The 12,988-nt window shown below is 35.0% G+C and overlaps 1 protein-coding gene across 6 annotated transcripts in view; it reads right to left on the bottom strand.

Annotated features, from left to right (window-relative positions):
- The window catches only part of LOC149561130 (D111/G-patch domain-containing protein), a 78,944-nt gene that overhangs the window by 41,214 nt on the left and 24,742 nt on the right, over positions 1-12,988 (bottom strand). For all 6 annotated transcript variants that reach the window (XM_089824972.1, XM_089824977.1, XM_089824971.1 and 3 more), the window contains exons 7-8: positions 10,402-10,473; positions 10,027-10,245 (exon numbers count right to left, since the gene is read on the bottom strand). In XM_089824972.1, coding sequence (XP_089681098.1) covers positions 10,027-10,245; positions 10,402-10,473 — 291 coding nt within the window. The remainder of the gene's footprint in view (positions 1-10,026; positions 10,246-10,401; positions 10,474-12,988) is intronic.

The following is a 12,988-nucleotide window of genomic DNA, read 5'->3' as shown; positions in this document are numbered from 1 at the left end:
TTCATTTACATGTAAATGCAAGTCACAAAAATATGCAATGACTCCTAAACCTAATTTTAGCTTGGGCATCCAAATGAATACAAATGCATTGCATATTTTAATCATGCAATCACTTCCCATAACCCCGATTTTCAAAAGGGATGACATTTTGGTCAAAGACATGCATATGCGTTATATGTAAAGTATCTTTTTAACCATGATTTGAGTCTTGCATGCAAAAATGTTGCATGTAATCCCGATTCGCCTTAGACGTTCGAAAGTCTTACAAATGCATTTGCATTAAAAACACTGCATGTAATGCATTCTTCTAAGCTCAATTTTGATTTGGGAATGAGTTATGTGCACCTTCATTGCATATTTAAAAAATGCATTTGAGTTTCGAGAATCCGATTTTGCTCTTCCAAGGCAAAAACATCCAAGCAATAGGGCATCTAAACCATGTTTTTCTCAGCAGCTTACAAGGAAAGATATTTGCGAAAAATCACTTGGCCATTTCATGCACATGTAATGCAGCTTCTAGACCACAATATGCATTGAGAAGTAAATTTCAAACATGCAAATCACTCCAAGAGGTGCGATCTGCACTTAGGAATGCATTTGCAACTTCTTGCATAGGCATTTGCATCTTCAAACCCTGATTTCAAGCTAAGGTTTGAATCTTTCAAAGGCTTTTGGTCATTACATGCAAACACACTTGCTAAACCTGATTTTGGAAAGAACAAGTTCATTCAAATTTCTTCTTCTTCCAAATTTTGCTCTTTGCTCTCCAATTAAGTGTGAGAATCCAGTTTTTCTTGTGTTTCCTACTTATTTTGCTAATTTGTTGCATTCTTTGGCTCTTTATCATCCACTTGTTCAAATGCAGCCCCATTTTTTTGCTCCAAGTTATTAAATAAGTTTGAAACTTTCATTTCTTGCAAATGCAAAACGTCTTCCATTTCAAAAACAAAATTGCATGCAAAGTGAAAGTTTTGGAGTTTATCAAAGTTTGACTCAAAGCAAGAGGTATGTTTTTCTTTTTGTTATTTGTTTTTGTACATACTTTGTTGTTTTTTATTTATTTTTAGTGAGAAAAGTTGGAGATCTTCCCTCAAGAATGCAAGTGCATTTTCATGCTTTCATCTTCCATATTCGATCCATCATCCAAATACATTCAAACTCCATATTCCTACAAATGTAATCGCATTCTACAAACCCGATTACAAATTTACATCAAGTAAAAACGATGAATTTTTACCACATGTAATTGCATCTCCTAAACACGATTTTGGTAAAAATTAACAACACCGAAAATCTCATTTTACACACATCCATATGCTTCCAACTTGCATTCTTCAAAGAAAAGAACCATTTCACCCACATGCAATCCACCACCTAAACCTTGATTTTGGCCATTTTTTCCCAAAATACAAGTTCGAATAATTTCCATCCTTCCTAATTGTTCAAAAAGTATCCAAATCATACCTAGAACACTTATCCTCAACGGATCCACCATCAGTTGTCCAAATCTTGAAACCCTCATGGATTCAATCCCATTGAAAGATGTTTTCACTCTTCCGAATTCTCATGTTGCAACAAACTCTTCAAGTCAAGATATGTCAAAATTTCTTCAAAGAATAGAGACATCCTATCAAGAAGATATGCTTTGAATCAAAAGAAGCAATAATTCATTTGGACTCCACTTTTCCAATGACTGAACTAGAACTTGAGTTCGTGTGGAAATTCGTCAAACATTCTGATCCAAAAAAAAAAATCAGTTAGAGATGTAGATGGGAAGGTAGTTTCCAGCTTGCATCCGGATGTGATTGAAAAGATCTTCAAGGGTCCTGAAACTCTAGAGTGCATCGATCTAACAAAAGAAAACTCACAACAATTGTCGAATGAGAAAAGTTTGACCAGATCAATTTTTCAAATGATAACTAGCAATTCATCAGAGAAAATCAAGAGACTATCAAAAATACAACACTATGGTTATCAAAGTGAATGCAGTGGCTCAGAATACAGGAACTCCCGACAGATTCAACTTTTTCTTCAAGTGTATTTTCAGCTTTGTAGATTCAAAAGAGATTGCGTGTAATACATGTGCATGTAACTCAATTACATGGACCTTCAATCATTTAATCCAATAAATTTTCTTTTTTAGCTTGACTTAGTCAAGGTGGTTGAGTTTTTTCCACCTTTTTCTCCTTTCTCTCACTCCTTTGCCTATATAAAGGAGTGCCCCTTATTGTAAGAATCATCTTTTATTATATGCAAGAGAGCTCTACCAAACTTGTGCAACCATAACTTTGATTGTGTAGTGCGAATTTGAAAGAAGAGTGAATAAAATGAAGCAGTTGGATTCGAAGCTTTGACTGGAAACAATCATGATGGAACAAATTGGAAGTGGTGACTATAATTTGTTTCTATTATCTTCAATTCATGTTATTATTGTACTTTTACTAGAGCATAATGAGTACAACAAATAATTGGAGCTGAAGCTTTGACTGGGAGCAACTGTGCTAATAAAAACTAGAAGCTTTAACTGTAGTTTATGTTATTGTCTCATATTCACACAAATTATTAGAATTAAGTTTAAGTGTAGAAATCACCCACTTCTAGAAGTTTGTGCTCCTCAATGTTAGAGACTACTCTTGTTTCATAGCCATTCTTATAGATTAGGAAAACTAGACATAGATCTAAGCCAGTATGCTCTCAATCAACCTTTTAGTTGGTGTTTGGTATTGGTACCATTGTTTCCAACTGTTAGATAGGTTATAGAGATTAAACCTTGCCCATTACTCGCTCCACAAGTATGTGGATTGTTTTTTGAAATAAGAAGAAAAAGTATTGGTAACACCCCTTTACAATATCTCTTAACTTCTTGCTTACCTTGAGTTGATCCAAGGAACAGTGAGAAGGGGGACCCTTACCTTTAAGGTAGAAGAAACACTATCTCACACCAATGTGCCTAGTCAACCTGTTTTGCAATTGAATTTGCATAAGCTGTCGGTTACAAAATATCCACCCAACGGTTTTTGGCAACTTCGTTGGGAATACGGCACACATTTGAGAGCCTTAGGCTTTCATTTGAAGCATACTCATGTCCTTTTTCATTGTGAATATTCCTTGCAATTATTTCAAGCGTTTGCCAAGGACATGTAAATGGCCCAATGTCCTTGGGGAAATGCTTTTGGACCATTAAATCTAGCTTTGCCTCTACATACTCTTCTTGATGGCTCATGAAATAATTTTCCCAAATTCTTCAATGATGGACAACAACATCCTGATGAACATATTGTTGCTTTCTACATTGCATGCGGTGCTCATGATGTCGGATATAAGGACATATCTATGAGGTTGTTTGTGGAAACTCTTTGAGGCGTGGTTGCTGATTTGTTTTACCATTTACCACCAAGTATTATCACAAACTAGGCTGCTCTAATAGCCAAGTTTGAAGAAAGGTTCAAGCCTCCTAAAGATGCAAGTTCATTGTTGGTCCAACTTACTCAACTGAAGAAGTCATCTCATATGCCTATGCGTAAATTTGTTGGTCATTTCAACAAACTGACACAAAAAATTCCAGTTGTTGCTCAACCTAAGACTGCAAATTTGAAGTTTTTGTCAATGCTCAAATTCTTGAAGTCAGTTTTCTATTAAGAAGAGCAGTCCCAGCCTCTATTGCAACTGCACAGACATTGGCAATTGAAATTGAAGATGATCTTATGCTAGCTGGGAAGAAAAAAATTGAAGTAACTGGGTTTGAAGAAAGTCGTCATTCTTCCAATTTATCTTCATCTAGCACAAGGAAGGATCATGTAGTGCAAAGGCTAGCAAATGAGTTACTTGCCCTCAAAAAGCAATAGCTCAAGACATGTTCTTCATTTCTCACAAAGATGTAGAAAGGGGGCCTCTTCCAACTATTCCTCATAGTCCTATTGTTGGGAATCAACAAACGTTAGTTTCACCATCAAATAAGCTTTCAGTTGAGGAGCAATTAGCGAAGACAACAGTAAAGCATCATGTATTTGAAGTTAGTGATCTTGCTATTCTCTTTCAGGAAAAGGAATAAGATATAGCTAGCGACTCTCATATCTAGTGCATGCAGTCTCAAAAGGCCAATAATGAAAAGACGAGGAAGTAATCTTTTTCTTCCAATGTGCAAGATAATCATGTCATAAAAGGGACATGCAAGCAAGTTCTGATCAAGCTGAAAACGATGTATTTGTGTCTCATGATTGTGAACTTGCATATACTTTGCATGAATGTTCTATCCCAAAGCTTGAAAATGAATTTCTCATAAACACAAAGACTTTCCCAAGTCAGAAGTTTGTCAGCAATATGTTAAGGTAGGCAGTGCAGTCATGTCATTACTAAAATCACATGAGCAAGGTTTTCTCAATCATCTTGAGGTGTTGGTGATTGATGAACTAGTCACGCAAGTTGCAGTTGGCAAGAAGAATCCAGAATTTGTTCGATCAAGGGGATGTCCAATCTGACATCTTGCTTGGTTGGAGGCCAACAAAAAGCAAGACATTCCACATGTACCTAAATATGAAAATACTATTGACCAAGAAGCAAAATAGGCATGTTTAGTTCCTCAGGAGCAGTTTCAATTCATGGACCTATTTTGGAGCAGCAATACATATGATTCATCTCAAAGAGGTGAATTTTTTCATCTCTTCCACAAGGTGTTACATCAGGCATTGACACCATTGCTCCAATTGTTTGTGCCTATGAACATGAAAGGTATTGCAAACCGCTGAAAAAGGCAGTTATTTTGGTGAACCCATAAATGGCTTCATCTAAAAGTTGCATTATCCGCTAGTTTTAATTAGGTAGGTTTTTCTTTGTTTTTTATAAGTGCGCTTGCACATGTTTGTTTTATTTTTAACTAGATTAGTCGCGTTTAAGTTTTTTTTTTGTTTTAGTTGGTCGCCTGACTCTATAGCCTAATGGAGTGGATGAAGGAACTTGGAGAACTGGATTTCTATGTCACTCATTGTTTTCAACAACAAACGAATGACATTCTTCAAATAGAGCTAGTTGTTGTCCTACATTTTGTCACCACAAAATGGAGGTAACAATATGAAAGTTTTCGCTTATCTCTAAGATATCACATTATTTGATTGGCTTAAATTGATCAAGCAATTATCACTAATGCATATAATGAAACGTTTTATTGAAGGTTCTCATCAAGTCTTTTTGGTTTTTTCAGTTTGTTAGCCTATACTTGATTTTTGAGACCTTCAAAGTCTCTTTTGCATTAATAAGAGTTAGTTTTGATTCTTTTAGTCTTTTTGTTTCCTTCAATCTCTTGCTTTTGGCCATACCTTTGATTCGAGATTCGAGATATCTTCAGGCATAATCGGAGTTGTTAGTCAAAAGATATTAAAGATTAAGTGGCCAAAAGTGGGGTTTGCAAGTTCAACTACAAATTTAAAATATTGACCTTCTATTGTAATATTGAGTTGCACATCTTGAAAAATTTAGCTTAAATGACTTATGTTTTAAAGTTATTTTATGACTTTTAATTTATCACTTAAGTGTTTTAAATCATCATAGTGCACTAAAGGTTATATTTTGATGTTGAGTTACTTTTTTATTTATCACTTTACAGTATAATTTGATGTCCAAATTTACTTAATTTAAAACATTTAAGTGAAATATCACTTTTTGAATATATTTACACATAATATATAAAATATATTAGTGTAAATATGTATTTGACCCCTTTAAGTGTGATTCACTTAAGTAAATCAAATAGACATGTGCTAAATAGAAAACTTAAGTGACGCAAGTCCATTACATGTTATTTTTGTTTGACATACGTGTAATTACTCCTCCAAACCACATTTTTGGCTTGCAACCCACTAGTTTCTCAACAAAACAACTTGCTCGGTGGTTTCACTTGCATTTTAGAACATGTAAATGGATCCTCAAACCTCAATTTTCCTCTTTGCATGTAAATGCATTACATGTAATGGCATCTTGTAATGACGATTTGCCAAAGGATTTCATTTACATGTAAATGCAAGCCACAAAAGTATGCAATGAATCCTTCTAAACCCGATTTTGGCTTGGGCGTCCAAATGCATGCAAATGGATTGCATATTTTAAACATGCAATCACTTCCTATAAACTCAATTTTCCAAAGGGATCAAGTTTTGGTTAAAAACATGCATATGCATTACATGTAAAGTCTCTTTTTAACTACAATTTAAGTCTTGCATGCAAAAACGTTGACGTAATCTCCTCTAGAGACCCCAATTTTGGTCTCCAAGTGATTTCAAAGCATTTGCATTACATGTGCTTGAGTCCAGAGACCCTAATTTTGGTCTTCCAATGAAAAAAACCTAGCATGCAAAGGCCCTTTCTAAACCCGATTTGCATTAAATGTTGGAATGAGAAAGTCTTACAAATGCATTTGCATTAGAAACGCTGCATGTAATGCATTCTTCTAAACCTGATTTTGAATTGGGAATGAGTTATGTGCATCTTCATTGCATATTTAAAACATACGTTAGAGTTTGGAGAACCCAATTTTGCTCTTCCAAAGCAAAAACATCCATGCAATAGGGCATCTAAACCACGTTTCACTTAGCAGCTTACAAGGCAAGATTTTTGAAACAAATCTCTTGGCCATTTCATGGACATGTAATGCGGCTTCTAGAATACGGTTTGCATTGAGAAGGAACATTTCAAACATGCAAATCACTCCAAGAGGTGCGATCTACACTTAGGAATGCATTTGCAACTTCTTGCACATGCATTTTCTCTTCAAACCCCGATTTGAACTTAAGGTTTGAATCTTTCAAAGGCTTTTGGTCATTACATGCAAACACACTTGCTAAGCCCAATTTTGGAGAGAACAAGTTCATTCAAATTTCTTCATCTTCCAAATTTTGCTCTTTGCTCTCCAAGTGAGTGTGAGAATCCGGTTTTGCTTGCATTTCTTGTTTATTTTGCTAATTTGTTGCATTATTTGGCTCTTTATCATCCATTTGTTCAAATGCAGCCCTAGTTTTTTGCTTCAAGTTATTCAATAACTTCCAAACTTTCATTTTTTGCAAATGCAAAAGGTCTTCCATTTCCAAAACGAAATTGCGCACAAAGTGAAGTTTTGGAGTTTAACAAAATTTGAATCGAAGCAAGTTCTTTTTGTTTTTTGTTTTTGTACATACTTTGTTGCTTGGTTTTCGTTTGTTTATTGAGAAAAGCAAGATATCTTCCCTCAAGAATGCAAGTGCATTTCCATGCTTTCATCTTCCATAGTTGATCCATCATCCAAATACATTCAAACTCTATATTCCTACCGACGTAATTGCATTCCACACACTCAATTACATATTTACATCTAGTAAAAATGATGAATTTCTACATGTAATTGCATCTCCTAAACTTGATTTTGGTAAAAATCACATTTTTCAACACCTAAACTCTCATTCTACAGACATCCATATGCTTCCAACTTGCATTCTTGACCATCCAAAACAAAACCCCCATTTTGTCCCCATGCAATCCACCATCTAAACCCTGATTTTGGCCAGTTTTGCCCAAAATACAAGTTGTTCAAACAATTTCCAGCCTTCCTAAGTGTTCAAAAATTATCTAAATCATACCTAGAACACTTGTCCTCCTTGGATTTGCCATCAAACGTCCAAATCCTAAGACACTCATGGATTCAATCCCATTGAAAGATGTTTTCACTATTTGGAAGTCTCATGTTGCAGCAAACTCTTCAAGTCAAGATATGTTAGAATTTCTTCCAAAAATAGAGACATCTTGTCAAAAAGATATGCTTGAATCAAAAGAAGCAATAATTCATTCGGTCTCCACTTTCTCAATGACTGGCCTAGTACTTGAGTTTGTGTGAAAATGCGTCAAGCATTTTGATCCAAAAATAAATAAATAAATAAAAACGAAATCAGTTAAAGATGCAGATGGAAAGGTAGTTTTCAGCTTGCATCTGAATGTGATTGAAAAGATCTTCAAGGTTCCTGAAATTCTAGAGCGCATGGATATGACAAAAGAAAATTCACAACTATGGAATGAGAAAAGCTTCACTGCATCAAGTTTTCAAGTCACAACTAACAATTCATCAGAAGGAGGCTATCAAAGATATGACACCACAGTTATCAAAGTGAATGCAGTGGCTCAAAATACAGGAACTCCCAACAATTTCAACTTTTCCTTCAAGTGTATTTTCAGCTTTGTAGATTCAGAAGATAGATTGCATGTAATCCATGTGAATCTAACCTGATTACATGGATCTTCAGCCATGTAATCCAATAAATCTTCTTTCTTAGTTTGACTTAGTCAAGGTGGTTGAGTTTCTCCCACCTTTTTCTCCTTCTTTCTCTCACTCCTTTGCCTATATAAAGGAGTGCCCTTCATTGTAAAAATCATCTTTTATTATATGCAAAAGAGCTCTGTCAAACTTGTGCAAGCATATCTTTGATTGTGCAATGCAAATTTGAAATACAAGTGAACAAAAAGAAGCAGTTGGACTCGAAGCTTTGACTAGAAACAATTGTGATAGAACAAATTGAAAGTTGTGACTGTGATTTGTTTCTATTAGCTTTAATTCATATTATTATTGTATGTTTACTCGAGCATAGTGAGAAGAAGAAACAATTGGAAGCTTTGATATGGAGCAATTGTAGTAATATAAACTAGAGACTACAACTCTAATTTATGTTACTGTCTCATATTCACACAAATTATTTGAATAAAGTTAGTGTAGAAATCATCTACTTTTGGAAGTTTGTGTGCCCCAATGGTAATGATTTACTCTCGTTTCATATTCATTCTTATAGATTAGGAAAAATAGGCATAAATCTAAGCCAGTATGCTCTCAATCAGCCTTTGAGCCCGTTTTTGGTATTGGTATCATTGTTTCCATCTGTAAAATAGAGTGTAGTTATAGAGATTAAACCTTGCCCATTACTCGCTCCACGAGTAAGTGGATTCTTTCTTGAAATAAGAAGAAAGAATATCAGTAACACCCCTTTAAAATATCTCTTAACTTCTTGCTTATCTTGAGTTGATCAAAGGAATGGTGAGAAGGGGGGGCCTTTCCTTTATGGTAGGTGAGACTATGTCTCACACACTATGGCTGGTCAACCTATTTTGCGACTGAATTTGCATAAACTATCAGTTGCAAAATATCCACCCAACACATATCTAATTATACATACAAGAAACACAATTACCAAATTAAGGTTAGTACCGGCCCCTTATTTATTATTTCTGCCTTGGTTGGCCCTTAAGCTGGGTTGGCCCTTTTCACACAAATACCATTACTTGCCAAACATTTACTTATGTATGGTGGTATAGTGCATTGCTTCCTTCACTGGAGGCAATGGTTTGAAATGCTGCAACCAGATCTTATGATGGGGGGGGATTTTGAATGTTGTAATTACAGTACACCTAGGAGCTTTGACCCATTATTTCATTGAAAAGAGGTTTTACAAGAAACTCAAAACATTGAAAGAAAAATTATAAGACAGTTGTATCCAGATACTTTTCAAACAACTTTTTGAGTCTTAACTCTTTGAGTCCTAGGATCTGCCAGTAAAATTTATAGGAAGAAAATGCATTTTTTCTTACAGTTGAAATTCTACTTAAAAATATGTACCATATATTAAAGAGAAATGAAAGGAATAGGTAAGTTGATGTCCACAAACAACCAAAGCCTGTCAATGAGACCCGAAAGTGCATTTAGTTGTGCTATAGAGCACTTGGGGAAAAAGAACCTTGATCTTTATAAAACAGCTACACATTAAACAAGCATCTAAAGGAGTTAATGCAGTTAAAAATCTAAAAGCCCAATCATATATAATTATATGTAGAAAGAACATAATTACCTCCATAGTGTATGTTATATATTATTAACTAACCAAATTGAGAAAGTCAAGCAGGAAAAGACAATACACTGCTTATGTTTACAAGTGCCATATTCTTATCACCTAAAAATATTTTTGCTTTGCCATGAAAATTTGGGAAAACTATCCTTAAAATGCAATTCAGAAAGTTCTACAGTACCTCTTTCCAGCCCATGCCTTCTAATATCCGTCTTGCAAGGCTGCCTTCTCCAAAAGCATGATGCGGCACATCTTCTCCAGCTGACTCAACTACCTCTGTTGTTGGACATTCCTCTAGCTCCAAGTCATTCTCAAAGGTATTCTTCTGACCAGGACCAATTCCAATTCCTCCATGAAGAGTTCTTCGCTCAGCAGCTCGATCTTTGTATCTCTGCTTTCTCTGTGTGCATTGTAAAGTCAAATCAATACTTTCTTGCACATTTTCAACAACCAGTTATATTCATGGATATAGTAACATATGATGAAGCCTAGCTTTAAAAGTCAAATCTTTCTCAACCGTTTCCTTGACATCATTATGGACAAACTGATGACATACCAGCTCAACATCTGTTAGCTCTTTGTTCGTATAAGCCTTTATCCTCATGCATGTCCAAGAATCTTTTTGTCTCTGTAGTGTAAATAGCCCAAACATCACATTTTACTTAGAATTCTGCACTCTAGTAAATCTTTCACGATGGTAATACAGAAAGAATTTTAAGTGAAAACCAAGCAACCATTTGAGCAAAGAGACATCCTCTTGAATTAGTCATTACAAGAGATAAAATGGGATAATAAATATCCACACCAAAATAAATATCATATTTACAAAACAACTTGTGGTAAGGTGATGTTGAGACCATTTCATCTGAGAATAGTTCAGGATAAATCAATCTCCAAGCCAATTCTTTGCACAGACATGCTAGAATGCCTGATGTGATAACTTTACTGGTTTAACAAAATATTATTAGGTAAGAAAATAAATGATGAACGTAATCACCAAGAAGAAATTTCCTTCAAACTATCTTTCACAAAAGATTGGGTAAGTGATGCAACTAACACTGCCCTATGGTGCCAAGTTGTATGAATGCAAATCAAACTTGATTGTGATTCCTGAATGAAAGAATACTGGACATTCCACAGTTTGATTCACAGAACTCAATATTTAAATTCAACAGATAATGCAAATCATCCAAAACAGGGTAATGAACCAAGTGCATGATTTTCAACATTTCATGGTGCAATGCAAGGATGAGAGCTTATTAAGTATGCAAAATAGAAAAATCTTGAAGCCCGTATATACCAAAAATTGATTCTAAGATACATCCAAGAAATAACTGTTTGATCAAACCAGCTTTAAAAATAGTCTCCGTGAAATAGGGTGATGACCAGTGAAAAACTCAACAATAAGCTCCTAGGTCCCCAAGTCAAATCTAGTAAAGTTGAATTCTTATTGTGCTCCCAATGGGAATCTGGGATCATCAAAATGGCATCTTGAAAGAGAGAGAAGGCAAATGTATAGGGTTTCTCTTTGCAAAACTTGCATCATTCGTCCATAACATTGTAAAAAGGAATAGATGCTTTAGGTTCATTGAAGCAGAGCAAATTTCACTCTTGGCAATCAAATTTATGAGAGATTCACGTAAAGGATATTAGAGGTGGACTGACTGAGGGAGTAAAAGATAGCCAATAATTTTATAATTTTGATTTCTGCTGCAAAAGCCAATAATTTTATAATTTTGATTTCTGCTGCAAATGTTCGCCAGCACTGTTCTCTGTAACAAGCCTACCAACATTCTGGCAATCTAGGGGTAAACCACATGGCTAAAAGCATGGTCATCTTACACATATTTATTAAGCATATGAAACTACCATGATTGATGGCTTAGATTATTTAATCAATAGATGGTTACCTAGTTGTAATGTCCCAAAACGCTGGTGATTTAGTTAGTTAAATTAATTATTCTAAAATTGTCCAAATGAATAAATATTAAAAAGGGAAGACCTTATTTTAATTAATTTAATTACAAGTGAAATAAAATAAATATTATTAAAAGTCACTTTATTCTCCAGCTTATTCCGGAAGCTACTCATGAGGGAAAATTCTAGAAAGCTCATCAGTTGTTATAAAAAGAGGGGTTTGCAATGTACTTGACACGTTCAGAATTGTTGGAATTGATATGAATTTGTCTGATGCTTTGCATTGGCTGAATCTTTGAGGACGCAAACCTTTAGAAGACTGATAGAAGGGCTGCATGAAACCCTAGTTCTTCCTGGGAGTGGATTTGTGATGAAGTTCACATTTGTGCCAAATTGGTAAAGTCTCCTTTGGAGACAAATTCGCAGTAATAAAATATTAATTCATGACTAAATCTTATCTAACAAATAAGGTTGTTGGTTCTGAATATTAATATTTCTGAGGAATGATATTGAGCGGCATGCATATCATCATACCGGCTCTTATAATGAACAAAGCACTAATTTTGGATCTGAATATTAATATTTCTGAGGAATGATATTGAGTGGCATGCATATTATCATACCAGCTCTTATAATGAATAAAGCACTAACTACGTTTAGCTCATCACCCTTTATTGAAGCTGCTGAATATTATTAATAATAATAATATCTTTATGCTGGGCAATTAAAGTTCTTGGGCTAATATTTGATGATTGCCAGTGTGGTGATATTTTCTTGGAGAAATTAAAGATTCCATGGTTGTATTGAATATTTCTAAGGTTCAAAACTAGTGGCTTTAGTATTTCGTTATGGGCCTGAAGAAATGTACATGATTTTGTAGTTGGAAAAATTATTCATAGGCCTATCAGAAATACTCACAGTTTTCACTAGGGTTGAAGGATTTCCCACGGCAAGCCATTAAAGGGTTTTCATATGCATATGAGGTATTTCTTCCGTAAAGTTGCATCTGCAGAAGTATTCTTTCTTGACCTGGGCAAGCAAGCAATATCTAAGGACTACCACGGGTTTTCACATGCTTGGGATTGACACTGGACGGCATGGTTTTGATATGCGGATGCTAGTATTGATGTGATCTGAGAAATATGGCACACCTGTGTATTCAACAGGCTGGTAACATGAGCACAATGTAGTGATTCAGAACCAGCGTATTAGAGACAGAGGAACTG

This window comes from Cupressus sempervirens, chromosome 4 (assembly GCF_028749045.1).
Source record: "Cupressus sempervirens isolate cs-2001-9-10 chromosome 4, ASM2874904v1, whole genome shotgun sequence".
In the NCBI taxonomy this organism is placed as follows: Eukaryota; Viridiplantae; Streptophyta; class Pinopsida; order Cupressales; family Cupressaceae; genus Cupressus; species Cupressus sempervirens.
Note: the sequence above shows the minus strand (reverse complement) of the source record. Positions and strands in the feature narration are given on the sequence as shown.